General features: G+C 36.2%; 1 protein-coding gene across 6 annotated transcripts in view; it reads right to left on the reverse strand.

Moving 5' to 3' along the window:
• The window catches only part of LOC149801377 (zinc finger protein 608-like), a 41,395-nt gene that overhangs the window by 7,677 nt on the left and 10,596 nt on the right, over positions 1–23,122 (reverse strand). For 5 of the 6 annotated variants that reach the window (XM_089955439.1, XM_089955442.1, XM_089955438.1 and 2 more), the window contains one exon: positions 16,520–20,052. In XM_089955439.1, the coding sequence (XP_089811565.1) occupies positions 16,520–20,052 (3,533 nt within the window). Of the gene's footprint in view, positions 1–10,490; positions 10,559–16,519; positions 20,053–23,122 lie in introns of all 6 variants that reach the window. The other variant, XR_016420633.1, reaches the window with a different exon arrangement.

Below are 23,122 nucleotides of genomic sequence, written 5' to 3' on the forward strand. Positions count from 1 at the left end.
TAAAAGCCTCCCACCTCCACCCCTCATATATGATTCATGATCTGAGGACGTCTGACGAATTTATCAGTGTGATGTTTTTATAAATATTAGCACGAATCTTGCGACTGAGTGTTCTAGAATAGACAATGTATGAGATGATCGGTGAACTACAGTGATGGTAGTTCCGATGGTGGATCCATTATCAGCAAAAGCCAGCTAGGGTTGCCCACCCTAGAGTGTCCTTAGTAAAGGCACTTAACTTCCATTTCCTCAGTCTGATATAGCCAATAATGTTTGATGGCACCGTTAAGATAAGCAAAAATGATTAAAAAGAATTTCCACAAACTCAAAAATACATGTACTCATGCAAGTCCAAAATGGAATTGATAAAAATAGTCTGGTTTTCTTGGATCTAATCATTTGAAACCGTCTACCTAGATATGTTAAAGAAGCATCATCAGTGCCTTCCTTTTGTCACACATTTGAAATGGATACAATCCAGATAATGTCTTTAACCGCTTATGGTCAACTTTGTACAGGTATATTTGTACAGGTATGTATTGTATAAAATGTCTGTGGTATGTTTGTACAGGTATATATTGTAAAAAATGTCTTTGTGGTATATTTGTACAGGTATATATTGTATAAAATGTCTTTGTGGTATATTTGAACAGGTCATAGATGTTAAAAACGTTAAAATTAAAATAAAAAACGTAAAAAAACCCATTTTTTCTCAATAAATAAAAACCGAAAAAACGTTCCAGTACTTTTTAGGCAACACAAAAATCAATATTTTACTTATTTACACGCTACATACCAGTTTTAAAGTTTCAGTGATACAAATATGAAAAAAATGTTAGTTTTAAACCGTAGTCCAGATAACACTGAAATTTTTTTCACTCAATGTCGTTATCACCATCTGACTGATCTGACCACTCTATGGTTTCCTCCATATAATTTATATTGTCCAGCTTTTCCTTTAGGCGAAGATTTGCATGCACAAACACTACATCTCGCACTCTCTTGCACTGCATACGGTTTCGCTTTTTCGTGTGAATGAAGTCGTATAAAAAATGCAAAAAAATAAAAAACGTAAAAAAACGCGTTTTTCGAGGTAAAAAAAAACAACACGTTTTTATCATCTATGGTACAGGTATATATTGTAAAAAATGTCTTTGTGGTATATTTGTACAGATATATATTGTAAAAAATGTCTGTGGTATATTGTACATGTATATATTGTATAAAATGTCTTTGTGGTATATTTGTACAGGTATATATTCTATAAAATGTCTTTGGGTGTTCACCAATATATAAACATTATGTTCATCATGAACATCATCTTGAAAGGCTTTTCTTCCCTTCACTTCAGCCTAATGCGCCAGCTGATCAGGGTTTATATTATGTTTTTCTCATTACTCCTTTCAAACTGTACAGATCCAGATCTGCTGGCACATTATGTGATCGCAGATCTGGGTCTGTGCAGTTTGCAGTTGGACTCTTATGTATAAGCAATTACATATGGTAATAACTGCTGTAACTGTGCAATTACATATGGTAATAACTGCTGTAACAGTGCAATTACATATGGTAATAACTGCAGTAACAGTGCAATTACATACGGTAATAACTGCAGTAACAGTGCAATTACATATGGTAATAACTGCTGTAACAGTGCAATTACATATGGTAATAACTGCAGTAACAGTGCAATTACATATGGTAATAACTGCTGTAACAGTGCAATTACATATGGTAATAACTGCAGTAACAGTGCAATTACATATGGTAATAACTGCTGTAACAGTGCAATTACATACGGTAATAACTGCTGTAACAGTGCAATTACATATGGTAATAACTGCTGTAACTGTGCAATTACATATGGTAATAACTGCTGTAACAGTGCAATTACATACGGTAATAACTGCAGTAACAGTGCAATTACATATGGTAATAACTGCTGTAACAGTGCAATTACATACGGTAATAACTGCTGTAACAGTGCAATTACATATGGTAATAACTGCTGTAACAGTGCAATTACATACGGTAATAACTGCAGTAACAGTGCAAAATGAACTATTTTTCTCCACTTAATAAAATGTCAAAATATTTTTTTATGCTGCACGGATCGGGAAACACACATCTCTTGCAATTATTACTATCTGATGAGGATTTCTGTCAGATGAAACCTTCCATCCAATGACTGATGCAACTGAGATAAACAAGTCTACATGTATGCAGTTACTCCAGGAGCCAACTGTTTTATCAAAAAGTGCTTCCTCTCTGTGTGCCGCCCCACCCACATATGCCATCTGCATAAATGAAATACTTGTAAGGCTTCTAATTATTTTAGTTCTCTTACTAAATTTCTGTCTTTTCAAATCAAGCATTTGACGAATGAATCTGATTCCTTCTGATCAATGTATTTCTTTCGAAAACGCATAATTGTTAATCCAGTTGGTCTACCAGGTTGATTTATCAAAGCATATACTTCATCTGTGAATGTATCTACCACAGCATGTACAAATTATAAATGCATGTCTACCACAGCTTGATACCAGTATGTACCATGTCTGTAAATGTATGTCTACCCACAGCATGTGCACTGTAAATGTCTACACAGCTGGATACCAGTATGTACACTGTCAGTATATCTACCATAGCATATATGCTGTATGTAGATATATATCTATCACAGTTTGATACCAGTAAGTAGCTTGTGAATGAATGTCTACCACAGCATGAACCTCTCTGGTCTACCAGTTTGAAGCCAGTAGGTACATTGTAAATGTGTCTACCATAGTATGACACCAGTATGTACACTGTTCATAAATTATGTCTGTCATAAGTTTACACCAGTCTATATACTGTCCATAAATTATGTCTGTCACAAGTTTACACCAGTCTATATACTGCCCATAAATTATGTCTATCACAAGTTTACACCAGTCTATATACTGCCCATAAATTATGTCTATCATAACTTTACATGAGGACAGTCCGTAAATTATGTCTACAACAACTTTACAACCATCTGTTGACTGTTCCTTTATGTCTATCATAACTTTACACCAGTCTGTACACTGTCCATAAATTATGACTATCATAACTTTACAGCTGTCTGTACACTGTCTGTAAATTATGTCCATCATAACTTTACACCTGTCTGTACACTGTCTGTAAATTATGTCCATCATAACTTTACACCTGTCTGTACACTGTCCATAAATTATGACTATCATAACTTTACACCTGTCTGTAAATTACGTCTATCATAACTTTACACCTGTCTGTACACTGTCTATAAATTGTGTCTATCATAACTTCACACCTGTCTGTACACTGTCTATAAATTATGTCTATCATAACTTCACACCTGTCTGTACACTGTCTGTAAATTATGTCTATCATAACTTCACACCAATGTATCTTGGGATCTTGTTTAGAGCACTATTTTCATTTTACACCGTCTGCATAAAAATAATTACCAATACAACCAGTCACGATCCGATTTTTACTTAACTTGTTTTGTATGTTATCACCATAAATAAGCCAGGGTGAGTGACTCAGTATGTCATTGTACTTGTTCGTCACCGATTTAACCTACCAAACTGTACCCCTTACCAACCTTGCGTAGCTGTCATGGTGTGTCACTTCAATCCCATTCTCTCAGTACTGCATTTATAAAATGCCCCATGTAAGTGCTTATGTGAGATTAAACATGTATCAATCAAACCAATTATTCAATAAACCCTTAGTTGATTGTTTGGTATGTCATCAGCAACCCAATGACCCCCCCCCTCCTTTCAAGATTTTTTTTTTTGGCACTATAAAATTGAAGTTATATGATAAAGAACAAGAATTTTGTAATGGCTGAGAAATTTGTGCCTTGCATAGCTTTAGGTCCCAGCCAGCATTATGACCATCATCACATCATTATTTATACAACTTGCCACAACCAGGCATCAGTTATTATAAAATCAGGCTTAAAACTAAGGAGTGAAAGTTTCCACTGGATTTTGCAAGAATGCACGAAAAATCTAACAATTATTTTTTACTAGTATGTCTTATTCTAAATAAATTATTTATGTTATTTCGTTGTTATCAGCTGTGGTAATGAATATAATTCTCTACACCTGATGTTTTTATTCCCACATGGCTCTGGATACTATCTAATTTACTGACTTCTGCAAGAGATACTTAGAGCCAAGACACTTAAAAAATTATACAGAATTCTCTACATATCTAGGTTTGAAAAATCTATAAAAATCCACTCAAGAGTCAGGCAAGTAGAAAAGTTGTATTCACTCAAAACAAACAAAACCTCTACCAATTACTGTAGTATCCTGAGGATGAAAACTAACAACCCAAATTTGATCATGTGGAGGACCGCTTTCCAGAACTTATTCTGCAACCCCAACACCACTTATAAATAATTACAAATTAGGACCAGTCTGCTCTCCCTGAGGGGCATGAATTTTGTCTGTGTTGTGCTTGTAGGAGATGAATCTAAACAAAATGGAAATGAATTTGAATGAACAAAGCTGGCAACAGGTCAGCCCCAAATCAGCACTCACCCAGTGAATGGAAAATTCAGCTGACCACCAACAAATGAATGGTCAACCCTATGTATAATAATATCAATTATACCCCCTACATTCCATAAAGAAATCTATATTTGTATAACACTCAGCACCTAGACAAAAAATATAATTGTTTCAATTTCATTACTTGGGGGGCGGGGGGGAGGGCTGAAAATGTCAGAATTACAGTAAATATAAGGGAAACAAGTGCCAAGTTATATTATGCTCCAGTGCCTGCCACAAAGGGCTCTGGTACTGATACAAAAAAAAAAAACCTGCCTTAGCAACTGAATGCAACTTCTTATTAGAAAAGACAGCATATCTGAAATTCTTTCACATTCCTCCCCCCCCCCCCCACGATTTTCTCCACATGAAATACCATATATACTTGCTTATAAATCAACTTAAAAAGCAAATAAAAAGATCCTGATCTGCCATAGCAAAATGTGCATGCAGATTAGGGTTTATCTTCTTTGTTCTACTGAATACTCCTAACAAACTGCATACAGTGAGGCTGTCAGTGTATTCTTTCAAGTCCAATTGATAATATTGACATTCCTGAAATGTATTAATAATTCAGAAATAGTTATTTGTTCATTCCACCATGTGATTGATGAATGTTGGTTTATGTCCTTTAACTTCTGCAGTATATATATAAACAATACACTGCAATGAACAAGTATCCGCCTGACACAACAATCACTTAAATAGCACTTTCTTCAAATTTTCCACACTTTATTTCAAATAGAACGTAAATTACTAGGAATAAATTTCCAGATATGGGATGGTGGATAAAATCCAAGCAAGTATTAGTAAGCCAGATGTTTTTACCTACCTAAAACAGTGTGAGCGTTTCTGTGATTTGGATTTTTAACGTAGCTTTAACAATTTTTCAGTCCTATCGCTATGATGTCTACAGTGTAGCATTTTATAGTGATGTCTAGCACTGGGGGCATCAAACTGTAGACATGTAGCATGATGTCCCACCCAGTCACATTATCCTGACACCAGGCCGATCAGTCCTAACGCTAACCTCTTAATGCTCAGCGCCAAGTGAGGCAGCTGTTAGTACCATTTTTATAAGTCTTTGGTATGATCCAGCCGTGGACTGAATCCATGACCTCCTGCATCCAAGTTGATGCTTTAACCACTTAAGCCACCAGAGCGCTCCCTAAAACAGAGTCAGACCTGTATGCTAATGTTACAAACAGCTTGAAGAATTAGTGAAGGAGTTCAGCTGTATTTAGGACCAAGAGGAAAATTCTCCATGGCACAATCCACAAACTTTCTCTAAAGTGAAAAAACGCTTTAAAGGTAAAACAACAATAGTGTAAATTGGCATCCATCACAGTTGGATACAGCTTAAATAGCTCAGTAAGCATCAGAATAAAATCTGCTAATCTTATTTTTCAAGTTATAAACATCCTGGAGTCACAGCAAATAAGCTGGTCATGTACTGGACTCACAATCCAAAGGTTACAGGTTTGATACTTGCCCAGGCCAGCTTGTGTTGGATGCTTCAGTGTATTCTTGTATTTTCTCAAAATGAAGCAGGCAATAATGTGTTAAACGTGGGGTTAAAACCTGACATACCCAAAACCTGTTAGCTAGGTAGCTCTGATAGGACAACAACAAAAATCACATCCACAGCTTGTTGTCTTAGAAAAATGCCAAAACAAATTTCTTTGATTTTGTACAATTAAAGGATTATCATTATTCAGTTCAATTAGGCTCGAGCATAATTTTATTAAGTAATGAAAAAAGTAGAAAAAGTTTGAGTCTTTGTTCATGTTTTATAAACAGTTAAAAAAATGCACTAAGAAACACGTAATTTGGTCTTTAATCCAGGTAACATTTGACAAAATATTGAAACATTTGAAAACACGTCAAGAAAATGAGTGATTGGCTGAATGGTTGCTGCTGAACAGCACATCAGCACATGAGAGACTATTTAGTACACATGGCAAATGGAGTAAAAATCTTGCACAGGGACACACAGTGATGGATAAGCCGAGTTCAGTACTGAGGTCGATTTCAAACTGCAATTCAAATCATTGTGAATCCAGCACATGAAATACTGGATATACTGCAGCAATAAAAACTTGTATTTAGCTTGGTGAACCAACTGTATTCATGTATTGTGCAGATCTGCATTTGTATCATTAGACATCACTAATTCAAGTCAACACTAGAGATCAGCATTTGCATCAATAGACATCACTAATTTAGATCAACACTAGAGATCAGCATTTGCATCAATAGACATCACTAATTCAAATCAACACTAGAGATCAGCATTTGTATCATTAGACAGCACTAATTCAAGTCAACACTAGCTAATACAGATCAGCATTTGGGGTGAAAAGTTTTACAGACACAGAGACACCCAGATACCAAAATCACAATGTACATACAGTGCATGTTCCTTCCACCAAACAAACCAACATCTGGTATCAATCTGGCTTTCCCTGTGAAACACATCAACTCCATTGCTCAGTCTAGCAAGGTTATTAGATTTCAATGGAAAATGGGGCTGATAATCTTTAAATGTCTGTTTCAAATCAGAAATGCACAAGGGTAGAAGTCCTGATAAGAAATCTAATTTTCAACAGACTCTCCTAAATCCCTGCAGGTGATCCAACAACCAACCATCACTGCATATAATGAAGGGCAAAGCAATATGGATCTTCATGTGCAAATTTGAAACAAAAAATCAGCCAATTCATGCAAAGGCATGGGAGGAAATCCAGATTCTATGCAGGTGTTGTGTCCTGGTGGAACCAATTCTTCTATGTCAAGAGCATTACAAAACTTAATCAGTGCCTTCTTTGTCTAACAAATGCTAAAAATATAACAAGGGGAATCACTCACTATAAAACACTTCACTATAATAGTTACAACCGATCATGTATTCCATTTTACAAACCAAGTAGTAGTAAAACAGGTGTCATTTACTTCTCTATTAATGTCTTCCGAATAAAAAATGCATTGTATATAATCGGATTTCACAGACAGCAATGTAATGAGGAAATACTATACTTCACTAAAATCAGATATTTTTATTTTTGTGTTGCATTTCCAATCAGATTAAACAACTTATACCCTGTTCAAACACATCACATCAAACATGGTATTTGTCGAGAAATTGTTTTTCAGTGTAAAGGGTGAAAAATATGTACATGATCCGTTTAAGCACATATTTTCACTTTATATATATCATCTTTCAAACCCAACTACATCAAGTACAATTACAGTTGTTTACACTGTTATTTGTGCATTAATATTTCAACTATTTCATTAATATATGGGGCGTGTAAATTTACCATACAATTATAACACACCAGAAATCTTATGAATAATACATAACAGAACAGGCTAGATTAGAGTTATGTCCCACTACTGCTTCAACAGTGTTTATGACTATCAACTGGGGACCATATCAACCTTCATTAGAAAACCAGATACAATGCAAACCAAATGTGTGTGAAAACATTCTGATCTTCATTTAAATAATAAATGCTTAATTGAGATATTAGATTACAGTGCTTAACAAATTCTTAATCCCAATATCCTGGAATATTCAATTCTTAAGTCATTCAAGTAAAATTTTCTGTGTCACTAGTCTGGGACAATTGCTGAATTCCTATTTACAAAAAAGAAGGGCAAGTGCTTATTTTCATGCCATAATTCCTTTATCAACCTTATATGGCAGATCATGCCCTATGGGCAGAACAAATGCTGCCTTTTATGCATCTTGATGTATATATACATTCTGTATGACACATCAGTGGTCATTGATGACTGCTGCATATTCCCATATTTTATTACTGCTTGACTGCATACTAGGCTAAGTGACAGAATTATTGCCAGTAAAAATGCATAAAACAAAACAAAGTTGCTATGATTAATTAGCAGGATGTAAAAAAGCTTACTTATGTTTTTACTCAAATCATATCCTCCCCATTAATTTTAATTCCAGCAGTCAATCCAGTTAAATTAATAAATGCCTTTTACTCAAATAGCATCAGTTCCCTTTAAAAGCTGATAAAATGACATTGATGATTCTAAGTTTTTAATTAATAATGCAGAGGATTAGCTTTCAAGTCTGATACTGCATCTGAAGCAAAACAATTAGTGAATGAACACTAATTAAGAAGCTATCTCTGTTCATATTTAAAGAACAAATTGTATATTTTAATTACTTTAGAAGCAGGTGTCAAGGAAAGTGTTATTTACTTTGTGGACAAAAGGAGTTTACTAAATTATTTTTGAAACAAAGTTAACAAGAAAAGTTTTGGAGAAGGAAAATTCATGAGAAAGTATAGGTATAAAATACAGAACTGCCACAGAGTGTGACAGAATTTCCTAAAAAGAGATACAAGCTAGACTCTGTTGCAACCAAAGATATGACACTAGTATTATATTTTTTGAAAAATTAAGTTCTTTTAAGAAAGAAATGTTTTATTTAGTTTGCTCTTTTATGACTTAAAGTGACAGCTCCTAAATTCTTGACAAGGGATTTAAATTTTGGGACAAGTAAAAAAAGTTGGTGGGAAAAGTAAATTTTCTGAAACCACTTGGGACAAGTGGATACATTTTTGTTGGTATGCTCAGAACTGTATACCAAAGCAGACTTCAAGGAAAGTTATATGGAAAGAGTCAAAAATAATAAAGACTTGAATGCATAAACTAATACCTAAGATAGAAAACATGTCACTGTGACCTATATGCACTGTCTGTACAACTGCTGAAGCCATCATTGTTCAATTGTATGCATGCACATGCCAGGATTTTGATTATAACAGCACAGCCAATGTGGACCAGAACATAAAATCATATTTAATTAGACGATGATGATGATGATGATGATGATGATGATGATGATGACAATCATAATGGTGCTGATGATGATGGCAAAAGATAATCATTTGCCTGGATGTCTTAGTTCAAGTATGGATAAAAATAAGATGTACATGCTTTTGGCTAGTTTTGGTTAACCTGTTCCAGTCTCTATATTCAATTCAACACAAACAAGATCAGGCCTAATTATCAAGGTAGGGTGATAGACTACATGCAAGAGTGGTTTCACTTTCATTCGTTTCAAATTTCTTAATTAAAATCTAAAATGCACACAAAACTAAATTTTATAACAGACTTGATACATAATGGCAATCTGGATGATGAACCTCACACTGGATGTCTGTGGTAATGCATTCCAAAACTACAGGGCTGGGATCTGCATCTAGTTTAGTCTTTAATTGAAGTAATTTCCTTAACCTAGAATACTACAGGCTCTCCATGAGAATGGTGGAGGGTGGAGTTTTATTACTTTCTCTCAGCTTTCTCCTAGTGTCAAATGGTTTATCTCTCAGGAGGACAGAGTGGAATATCTGAATTAATTTTGGAATGTAATCTCTAGACCTTCCATGTGTTAACCATGATTCAGTTTCATCCAATTCCTGAATGTAAAATGCCACTGTCGATGACTTCATTAATAAAAAGCAGAGTTAATAGTTTTTAAAATGGTGGAATACATATTGATATCCCTTTTTTAAAAAAAAATGAATATATGGTAGGTATTGAAGTGGCATGATCAGTTATTTTATTTTCTATAAAGGATCAAAATGACATTCTGTATTTGAAGGAGTTACCGATTGCAATATGACATAAATATGTAGAAATGATGACAAATTGATTTATGTTGTCTCGCTGTACAACATATAGTTCAATGACAAAATATAGGCCCCTAAAAAAATGGCTACAGTTTGGAAAAAAATAATCTATTATTTTAATGCAAGCTGGTGACTGTAAACCGGTTACTAAATTTGGGACTGCAAACACGGGTATACACAGATCGAAAGAATTGGCACAAACAGAAGCTCAGATGGACAGACAATATTACAGAATTAGAACTGAACTGACCTTATTTTTATCCAGCTGTAGATCACCACTAGCCTTCCATTCACACTATGAGGTCGATGCACACGTTTCTGTATCAATTTTGGAACAACAAGTTGTATTATAGGTAAATATGTCAATGAACGCAATAACAAAATCGTGCTTTTTAACTAAATTATTTGTCAGTTTGTGGCATATATAAATCACTCTACTGGATATCATCATGACAGAACAAGAACGGGACGTCTATATGTTGCCACAAACAGACAATCTAAGCATCTTAATTTTGTTGCCAGGTCAAAAGTCATCATTTCAGGACATTGCAATCGGTAATTCATCTCACTGAAAGGTTTTGATCATGCATGCTAAAAAAATACCTCAACCTGATGGTAACGGTTTAATTATCTCAAACGAGGATTAAATAAATAAATAAATATATATATATATATATATATATATATATATATATATATATATATATATATATATATATATATATATACACACACACACACACACACACACACACATATATATATATATATATATATATATATATATCTATCTATCTATACACATACACATATACATATACATATACACACACACACAAACATATGATAATGCAGTTATTCAATCTGATTAAATCTAGATCTATAGATAACAAGTACACATGTCTGATATTGATTAAACTCCCTGTTCTGCAGCCATTACTGAATTCCCAGTTAGTCTGATTATTTTAACCTATCAAATAAAAGATTACATGTCATATAAAGGAGTCTAATGCTTAGAAATGTTATGTTCCAAATGAAGTCTTTCAGTTTCATACCTATGTAAGGTGTAATTTGATGGTGACTCAAAAGTTCAATAGAACATGACAGCCTTTTGGAGTTAGTTTGGCCTCCATTATGTCTGATCTTGATAAGAATCTGCCTGCAGTTACAGAACATGACAAGTTAATAAATGGTAACAGTCTGGCTGAGACTGGCCTAGATGTCCTCTATATATATATATATATATATATATATATATATATATACACACACACACACACACACACACACACACACACACACGTGTGTATATATATATATGCATCTACATAGAGGTTATTGGCCATCCATCCATCACTCCATATACAGGCCAAAAAGCCAATTGCTGCCACTGGGTTCAAGATAATGATGATGATGATGGAGGATGCTAATGGGAAATCCAGCCTCAATGATTGGCTGGGCATCAAGTGGTGAGACTATTCACTTATGGAAATATGTCCTGTACACTATTAGAACAAAGCTAGCTACAATACAAAAAGCTGGCTTAAAATGACTGATTACCATGTACACTTACATACAAGCTGGATCAAAATGCAAACTTCACAGACCCTGATCTCCAGTGCACAAGTCAGCATATATGGGTCTATGCAGCTTGTTTGAAATAATATGTAGAACGAACAACACAGACCCTGATCATACAGTGCATCATATGAGGGCAGATCAGGTCTATGTTGTTCCAGTTGGATGGGCCTTGATATATGTTGATATGGTTGATGGATTGTAAGGATACAGAAAATGGATGTAAACTGTAATTGATGGTAGCTTACTATTGTGCATCTGTTGTTGACCAAGATCCAACAGAATCCTTAAATATTTTGAACACATAATAACCACTTCAAAATTTCAACAGTAATGGAAATTTTCACTTGAAAGTCCAATTTTGACAGGTTAAAGATAAACATACCAATATACATAGACAAATTTAATTTCAATAATATTATGAAAAAGTTAAGCTTTCAAATTTTAGGTCTATAATCTCAGGTACAATTTGTGCTGCCGTTCCCTTGTCACAGGATCGGATATTGATTTGTTATCGTGCTTAATGGAGCTAACATGAGTCGATCACAGTATCTAACAAAAACACTTTCACCCAAGAAATGAAATCCCAAAAGTCAGTGTATATATAACTGAATAAATTTACTTATCAGACTGATTATTTATGCATATTTTTCCAAATCTTATTTCTTTTGAAATTTGCAAAACATCTATACCTACAGATCACTTGGTATTTACATGATTATTTGGTATAGCCATGAATTTCATAAATCGAGAAGCAGTCTTTATTTTAAAAAGCCTACACATCGGTCAAGATATTTTCAGTAACATATTGCAAGAAACAAATCCACTGTAATTTTTAACACAGGAAAAATGAAGGAATGTATCTGCAATTTTAAAGAAAATGCCCCTTTTATCTTGGCAAGTGCTGCTACATGTACTTGTATTTAGGTCAGATAAAAATGCAAACTGTACCAACCCAGATTTACCAGATGAGTAATCAGTAAAACACAGACCCTGAATTGCTGGCACATTATGCAATGGCAGATCAGGGTTCGTGTTGTCTGCTGTTGGACTATCTATACACATGTACTTGCAACAGACAAATGATATGAAAATGACAATATTTCAACTTTCGTTTTCATACATATGACAAAATTTGCTTTCTTTACAAATTTCATGCACTTTCCCAGATAGAGGCAATGTCTTTAAAATTACAAAACGATTTCCACTATTTTATTGTTCCCTTGCTACATCATCTTTTACTACCCAATCAGGCTTGAAAATTCACTAACATCACTGGCAAGCCAGACGTCCCACAAATGTGTCCTGCTCACAATGAATTTCTTACTTCACTAGCTATTATAGAAATATACAAGATGATGTTAAATGACCTAAATTCAAGCATGTGAAAGATTATTTGCTTGAACTTCTATGACCTGTCAAACATCAGTTCTAAGTAAGAGCAAAACCAGTCTTCTCACCCACTATGGAATATTTATTAATATTGAAGATGGAAAGCAAAACACTTGTACAACTTTGATCAGAGCTCAATCCAGAAATGGAAAAAGTGGTGCCCAATACCTACCAGGCAGAACATGCTCCAGTTTGACTCAGACAGGAACTGATACAAAGTAAATCATGCAGGAAAATTAATAAATCTTTGCCCTTAAGCACATGTGATCATTATCAGCCTCTAAGGTCACAAGCCTTTGTACTGAGATTTGAATTCCTCATGCTATAAGTAACAATTCCCATATACAAAGAAGTTATTTTGGATATTTGAGTATGTTTTTTTTCCCCCTGACACTATACATTGGTAATTAGGCCGAACAAAAAATGTTTCCTATTACACTATTGAAAATTAGAATAGATAGGTATTTTTTTAAAGACATATATATTATAATGATTAGTATATATAATGACTAAACATTTCAAGTGCTGGGCTAAATTGATTTTTAGATGTACACATAAAATCGTTTAAAATTTTTTAATAAAAAAATAAAATATTTTCAAACAGGTGGGAGTGCTAGGGTTGGCAACAAAAAACGTTGAATGAGGGGGAAACACATCATCTTTGGCTCTAAACACAAGTGTTTTCAGAGAAAATTTTATCAATAATAGTGATGATTGGCACAAACCATGCTGTCAGCCAATAAAATTGACAATCTCAGGCTGTTTAGGCAAGTACTGGTAAACAGTGAATGGACTCAGTTTAGTCTAAAATTAACAGTAATGATATTTGGTCTTTATTTTCTCAGGTCTTTTTTTATGCACCTTATGGCTGCCTTGAAGGGAATCTTTTTTACTGTGAAAATGAGGGTCACTGGCAAAAAGGTGCAGCCTCAAATGAACACTATTGTGGTACGAAATATGGACCGTCAATGGACAATGGATGATATTCTGGGCAGAACATCCATTTCATTAAAGAGAAACACTGGTCAGCCCTAAATCTGCATTTAGCTGGGTGAGCCAAGTGTAAAATTTATTGGACCACTAGAAATGTCCACTCCAACTTTTACCCTTCTGCTCATGTGTGAGCAAAATAGCCAATGAAAAATGATGTTTCTAACACAACTAGGCATTAGGTTAACAGGAAATCTCTTGAAAGTTGATGTATTAGGATATATTCAGAAATGGCCCCCAAAATGTGTTTCCTACTCGCATTTCAGGCGAAAATGACAAAAATCTAGAGGGCATGAGTTAAATAAAAACAAAATTCCACAAACTATGTCAAAATCGACGCAATATTTCACAAGCCTTTATGCCCATTGACACAAATTCACACGCTGCTCCTTAAGCCTGTGGTACTCATTGTTTTATCAAGTCACTGTGCCTGGAATGTATGATGACCCTTCCCAGTGACAATAATATGCAAACTGCCATGACCAGTGATGACCCTTCCCAATTATAAATAATGGCACACTGCTAGAGCAGTGGAGAAAGAAAAGCACCCGTTGCTTGAATTTAATGAATTTATCCATCAATAAGAAGCACAATATAGTAGAGCTAGACATAACAATAAATCTTGAGGGCAAAACTGATATAAAATACTTGCGGCATATAGTAATGTCGGCTCTAAATATGTCTCCCATAAACAGGAATTTATTTTACATATTGTGCACCTCAAACACAACTAGGCCACACAAAAAAGTGTTTCGGGTGCCGAACTTCCATGTTTCTCATTGATGACCCAATGGTTAATTTTTTTTAAAAAATCACATTATATAAATTCATGTTTAAAAAAAAAAAACGACCTGCCTACCCCAATTTGAAAATCAGTGCAATACTTAGGAAACACATTTTTTGGCCTTATTGTTTGGCAACTCATTTCATTCCCAGTATATTTATGAGAGACAAAAACTATTTACATTATCTCACCTTCCTACACCATAAGCACGCAGAAGACGTTTTTTTCAATGGTTCTATGTGTCAACTTCTCTGAAGAAAATGTAAAGATCTACAGCGTGATGTTTTTAGCATGCTACATGATTTTAACAAAATATTGCTCGTAAGTATAAGCAGGTCAGAAAGACTTGTCCATATCCAGTTCTAATAAAATTAATTTTATCCACTTTTTCACCCATTAAAATACAACAAGAATGGACTTTACAATGGAAACAGTGGGACATTATTGACAATATCTCATACCATCCTGTCTGTTTGTACCTCTCTGCTGATTTTAAAATACAAGGCATCAAGGATATGAAAAATGCACAGAGCTTAGTCATTTCATACACTAATTTATAATTCGTAACCTGATTGTCACCAGGTAGTCTGAAACACTTCAACTTGTTGGTGTTTCCAATCAACTGGGAGTTTCTTTAGCAACAGTCACCATATTTGAATCGACAAGTCTCTGTTTTCCAGCAACAGATGTGAAGTAGTTCACCATTTTTGAAAATCTCTTTGAACACATGCATACAACAGTTCCTTGGATGCTCTAACCACTAGGCCACCGGAGCGGTCCACAACCATAATGTCTATGCTTGGGATACAAAAGCAAATTTATTTTATTTTTATAACCAATCGATCTGATTTTAACGGCTTTTTATTGTGTGTAGCGCTGGTGGTTCATGCGTAGCATGCCGAACTTGCTACCATGTGGGTTCCTGCAACCACAGTGTGTAACTCGATTCGGCACTCAACTCCAATTGCATCAGCACAACATAACCTTTCAGATGCTGTTAACCACACACCAAACCAACCAGCTTTAAAATTTCTTCCTTCAGCATCCTGGTCTTTAAAATGAAACACTCAGCAACAGACAGTTCCCGAATGACGTCATCAGCTGCCATATTTGTGGTCAGCGGGCATATTTACCATCGACTTTATACGGTGTTGGAAGTTGAAATAAATTCATTGAATCTCAAGGTACCTTTATGAAAATTATACCAAATCAAGCTTCTTGTTAGTATCTATATTTGTGATTCATAAGTTGACTTTCCTTCAGTGTGCCTTGTAAAAAAAATGGTAAATTCTGGTGATCACATATAGGAGAAACTACCATGTTGCCCATCGTCCAGGTAAAATGGGCAGAATATCGTCTGCTAGTGACCTTATCGGGAAGCATCTTAATAAAACTAAAATCATACTGGTATTTCTAAAGCTATCGACAAGTTGTAATTTTTTTACTCGACTAAAGACTACATGAAACTAAGCAAAGGTATTAAAACTTAAAGTTGGTATAAACTTAAAAAAAGTTGTGCCAAAATTCATACTTACAATATGCATCGTAAACAGGTGCAAAAGTGCCCTGGGTTATTCCAACAACATGAGTGTGATGGTGGGTGTGGACATGCCTCTGAGTGGGTGGAGAGCTGGAGTATTCCCTGTGTTTCTCACTAAAAGAACTCGACTGTGATGACACGGGGGTGGTTGACTTTTGCACGACTGGTGATGATGAACGGGAACTGGGTCTAGCTTTATCCTGAAGTTCGTGAATTTTGTGCATACTACTGCCATAGTACTGGGAACCATGTCCTGACTCAGATTTGGGTTTACTAATGTCAAGGTCGACAAGTTGCGACTGTCCCAATTTAGATTTCTCCTTCTCTTCCTCTGCACTTAACCTATACCCAACCTGCGATGGATGAATATAGGGACTTGGATAACCAATCACTGCAGGGTTGACAGTAAATCCAGGTGGCGCAGCCCCTCTATAAATTGGATGATTTGGGTCCACAGGCATGTGTCCATAAGGAGAAGTCTGGATATAGGGGTAGTATGAAGGGAAGGATGTCGAGGGGCTGCCTGGAATACTACTGGGCACTAGTGGACCATTGGATGATGCTGAAGGACTACCTGTCTTTGAGCTTCTACCATGAGGCTGAGATTGAACTTTATGCTTGTGTGCCTCTGCACCATGATTTTCTGCATTTTTCTGTTTGTCTTGTAAAAGTTGCTTATTCTTATCATCTGCAAGTTTTTCAATCTTTTCTATGTGTTTCCCTTCCATACTGTCCTTGGTAGGACATTCCTTACTCTTACTGCTGTCCCCACTTTCCTTTCTCATATGCTGAGTCCTCAATAAATCATCTGAATGATGAACAGAACCATGGCCTCTATTCTGGTCCCTTGAACTAGTCTCATGAATCGGTTTTGTCCCCGGAGCTTTGGAGGATAAATTCTCGGGCCTTAAATCTCCCTTTTCAGACCTTTTTCTTTCCTCTATCAACTTTTGCTGATGATACATTTGATATCGTCTCAATTCCTCAGCATGTCTGAATCGTTCATAACTTTCCTGTCTGGTTTTATCCATCTGAGCTTTAAGGTCAATATTTTCCTTCAGAATTTGATGATTTTCATTTTGTTTTTCTCTCAATGACTGTTCTTTGTAGTCCCTATCCAGGCTCTTTTCCATGCTTTTCTTTCCATCAGCACTTTTTTCTGCTGCTGAGTTACTCTGAGTCGCGGTTGCATTTGGTGATGATTTGGGAATCACTGACCCCAGACTATCCACTGTCCTTTTCTGTGTCTGGGAAAGATCTTGCAATTTGTCATCACTAGTCCGAGGACCAGTATCTCTTCCGCCATCGCCTTTACTGGACTCTTGATGTGCCCGTCTCTGTTCTTCCATCATTTTTTCATAATGCATATAGGCTGGGTTGACGTAATATCCTTGATAAGCCAGATACTGCAAGTGGGGAGGAAGCTGCTGCATTGCATACATTTCATGTAACTGTTTCTGCTGCATTTGGTATTCATACACCTGTTGTGGGGTCATATTGCTGCCTGACACACCCATCCCTTCGGACTTCCCCTTGCTGCCCTCTTTTTCCTCTCCACCTTCTTTCCTTTCTTGCTTGACCATGTCCTCACTGGTTTGTCTTGCCTTTTCATCTGGAAGACCACCCTTGCCATCCTTGCTGGCAACAACTTTTGCTGGAGGCTTCTGGGCACTAGGATGTTGAGATGGCTGTTGGTGCTGTGATTGTTGCTGCTGTTGCTGTGCTGGTATCTGCACAGGAGACATATTTGACACTGGAAAAGCTGGCTGCCCATAATAGCCGTACATGCCAAAGTGAGGAATCACAGTAGAGTTTTCATTTTTGGGTGTTGATGGCTGTGACAAAGGAGCTTCATCTTTTTTGTTATTGCTGCTGCCATTGCTGTTTTCCTCCCTCTGTTTCTGAGGACTCTCAGTCTGGGCAGGTGATGCAGACTCATTGGCATCAGAAATGTCCGAATAAGCTGGGCTCTGGACATCATCTGTAATGGGAGTTTTGCAATGCTCACTGGTAGAAACTTGGAGAGGTGAGTTTACTTTTAGTAAAGAGGTAGAAGTGGGCCTTACTGCATGAGACAAATCAACTCCTCTGTTTGCAACTGCATTTGTACTACCAGACACTGCTACGTTTTGTGGCTGAGTAGCAACCAGTCTCTGTGTATCTAGAGAGTTCACATCCTTCCTTATTTCTGGAATTTTATTAGGCTGGGGATTGGCTTTAATCACTGGAGTCCGTTCAGGTTTGGCAACCTCTACTTTCACAGCCCCTGGTGGTATATCTTTACCCTTTTTCTTTGGAACTTTCTTCTTGTTCAATCCAACAAGTGCTGGGTTGATATTAGCAGGCTCTCCCATGATTGTGGGTTTAGGCTGAATGGGCTTCAGCTGAGGAGAAACTTGTGTGTGGCTAGTTACTGGAGCCAAATTTGTATGTGTTACAGTAACACTAGCTATCATCTGTGGAGCAGGAGCTGGAATGATTGGACGAGTGGTTGGCTTGACCTTCAGCTTTTCAGAATTTTTGTCCAACTTTGCAGGCTCTGATTTTATTTCTAGAGACTGAGTCAAGGTGGTGATAGCAGTGACTGTTATAGGCAATGCATTGCTTATAGATGGTTTTGTAGCTGCTATAGAGGATACTGAGCTAGTAGGGCTTCCTGGTTGTGCAACCACTGCTGTGCTACAAGTTACACTTGTAAGATTAGCTACACTGTTAGTTGCTACAGTGAATATACTTGGACATGTAGTTGGAGGCTTTGTTGGTGCCACTACTGGCTTCAAACTGGAACATGTCGTAGCCGTATTATTAATATCTTTGCATTTGGCAGCACTAATGTCTGATTTCTCTTCCTGCTTTTTCTGGCTCTTCAACTCTTTTGCAATGTCCTTTTCAGCTTTGTTATCTTCAATCTTACTTTCATCTTTTTTGTTCATATTGAGCTCACTGTTCTTATTTTTCAAATTTTCAACAGACTCATTAGCATCTTTGCAAATTTCCTTCTTACAAGCTTCTTTCTTACTAGCTTCTTTGTCCTTGGGTCCTCTTTTATTGGGGGAAGGTGGAACTGAATCCTCACCCTCCTCATCTTTCTCGTCTTCAAATGTACCTGTATTCTGATGGGCGTGACTTTGGTGATAACGAAGTCCATTTATGTGCTTGTACTTTTTGTTGCAGTTTGGCTCCGGACACTCAATCAGCGTCGGAGAAGGACATTCTGCAACTGGAGTGCTTTCCTGAGAGTTGGGTTTACTCCTTTTGTTGGCTCTTCCACCCTCACATGTGAGGTCTATGTCTGTTGGACGACCTTTACGTTTTGTTCCACTGCTGGTGGAGATATCAGATCTGGCAGGACTAGGGGGTGCCTGAAAAGTGCTGGCACTACTTCCCCTCCTCCCCTTCCTCAACTTCCTTCCCTGCTCACTGGTTGGTCTATCAGTTACTGGAGTGTTGGCAGCAACACGACCTCTTTTACCTCGACCCTTGGGTGTGCGAACATCAAAATCACTGACTGGAGATTCACAATTGAATCTGAAATACAAAGTGATGATTTTCTAATATCACAAAAGAATTGGCATCATATTTCATGTCAGTTTAAAGAAAATGATGTAGTATGCATTGTAGTGGTTCCCAAACTTTTTTTTGTGCGAACCTAAAAAATGTTTTTTCTTCCAAGCCTCACAACCCAGTTTCCACATTCTGATAAATTTTGCCACCCTCAAAAAAATCCTGACAATCCTCCAGAACATCCTGGTGACTCTGATCTGGGTGACAACCTGGGGTTTGTGAACTACTGATGTATTGCTTGAGATAATGCAGTCAATAATACATTTATTTTGTTTGAATGGTAATATCTAATACATAGAGATCTGATGGAACGATCAACCTACCTGCTACATATGGTCAGCTGGCAGGAACAATTATAAATAAATCTCTTGTAATAAACTACTTTCTTGCACAAGAAAATGGGCAATTCCATATATTCAACAGCAAAATAAAGTCCAACAGTGGAGTGAAATATATTAACCGTTTTCTAGCCTTTAAAAGCAGCCATCTCTCATCTCCCCCCACCCCCACCCCATGATATACAATATGCACCTATCATTTTAGGCCTCCCACTGAGTTGGATGTTGGATAGTGGATTTGTATGGTGCAATTGTACAGTGGACTGGCAATTAGAGACTATGGAGGTGAAGTGAAGCATTTGAAGAACTAAAAAGGATTACCCCTGGGATATTTGCTGTTTTATTGTAGGATCAATCATATCATTAATGGTATGTACTTTAACCACTCAACGCTAAATCTTGTTGCAAGTGCTACATCAAACATTTCAACAAGCTGTTTGGATACTGAACATGTGTTTCGCTGGACATGTCTTACAATTACATGCCATAGGCAACTGAAAACATGGCTATGGGCCGGCCAGATTTACTTAAGCTCACAGTATTTACCAGTGTTACATTAAAGATGTCCATCTAGCATGATAAACAATGGCCCTTATCTGCATGATTGGGGTTAGGACTTTTACCATAAACACTGGTGAATGAATTAGTGCTTACCTAAAAAAACGCAATACAGTCCATACTAAGCACTGAAGTCCATATCTAGCATTGCAGAACATGGCACTTACCAATTCAACCAACACCTCAATAGATATAGCTGAAGATCAAAGACATTACCAAGTATGGAATGTAATTACTTGTTACAACAAAACTTCCTTTACACACACAGACCATACACACAAGTGGGGTTTCCAGATATTTTGGGCAATTTCTTTTGGAGCAGGTGGAACATGTTTTCAGAGTTGTTTTGGGGGTGGGTGGGGGTGTAGATTGAGTAGATTGCTGGGAATCAACACATACATCATTTGCCTTTTTGAAAATGGAGGCAACCATTGTATGTTGAATATTTTACCTATTGTGGTTATGGAATAATGGATGAGCTACATTCCCAAATACCATGTTTATCTCCTTATAAGTGCCACTGCAACTGCAAACTCAGAAATCAGTCTGCAGTCATCAACAAATCAGGTCTAAGCAGTTTGTAGGGTGTAATCAATAGAATGAACAACATAGTCCCAAACAACATGCATGTAGTCCCAAACAACATAGTCCCAGATTTTACTGGTACATGTGATGATAGATAAACGTCTATGTTGTTTGTGATAGCTGAACCTAGTTTTTTTTTTATTCCAAAGGTGTAATATTTTTAAAAATAAAGACAACTCTACAACATACAATATCCTACAGTGAAATTAAAACCACATTTTCTTATTAGACAATGTTTATCTGTATTTAAATCACCACTTTTCACACAATAATCTTACTCATTTCCAATTAGGATTTTGTAAATTATGAGGCAATCAAAAGTTTCCTATTGCACTGGTTTTAAAATTAGGTTAGGCAGGTCATTATATATATTATTTTCATGTGAATTTTCTCCCCTCTTTTTTTAACCATGGGGGGAAACAACGACAATCCACTGATTGAAAAAAACAAATTTGTTTTCGGCCTAGTTAAAAAATACACCCATTAAAATAGAATCTTTACATGCAAGGATATAAATTATGACACTGCCAATCAACACTGCAGAGCACTCTAAAGTTATATGTATGGCAGATGTGGGTGCCAATTTTGAGGAATCATTTCTTATTCTTAAATCTGTTTTCAAGAGGGAAACTTCAAGGTAATTTGATTTCAAAGCAAAGGCTTTTTCAGGATAATGGGTCATGTAATTTTGACATTAAATAGGAATCATACAGTTCACAAACAATTAGCTGTCACTCAGTGACCCGACATGCCCCAATTTCAATGGCTACAAATACACAGATATTCCGTCTATTCAAACTGAAAACTTCTCAACTACAAGAATGTCGATTCACAAACATAAGGATTGCATTACAAAAGGTACTGAAATCAAGTTTGTCATTGGTTCATTGTTTTTTTTACTGTAGACAACATGATATATGTATCCACATAGAATTGGGAGACAAGTTGTGTGCTGGAGAAGAAAGAACATGTTTTCATAAGCCAGCTTGTTTCTTGTCCGACAATGATTGTACAAAATTTCTGGGCTGGACAACGTTAATAAACATCTGCCTTGCCATTCAATAATGGACCCCTAAGCTATGGAGTTCAAGTCTCCAAAAGCAGACATCGATCACCATCATACTGCCAATGTGAAATGCATATTATATTAATAGATTACAACAAAAAAAACTTTGTTGGTGTGATATTCCAAGGCAAACACATGCATCCTGCTATAGTAGCCCAAGGCTTGAGAATTTATGTGCAATAAAGATGACAGATTGCTTGCGTAAGAATAGTGGAATGCTGCATTTGCTCATGTTATATGGGAATAAAAATTTAATTTATAGTGGGTATACATGATCCTTTTACATTAACAAGTGTGCAAATTATATGCTCTATGGAAACATATATCATAGCAAGAAAATGAAATGTACCTGTAGACTATTTACAAATTGAAAAATAATTTAAATAAGAACTGGAATTAATTTGTTTTGCAAGTGAAAAAAAAGAATACCATACTGCCGACAGAAAATCTTAAATGGGACAGTGAAGAGGCAAATTTAAATAGCAAA

Source organism: Sinohyriopsis cumingii, chromosome 4 (assembly GCF_028554795.1).
Source record: "Sinohyriopsis cumingii isolate HCF-2022 chromosome 4, ASM2855479v2, whole genome shotgun sequence".
Lineage (NCBI taxonomy): Eukaryota > Metazoa > Mollusca > Bivalvia > Unionida > Unionidae > Sinohyriopsis > Sinohyriopsis cumingii.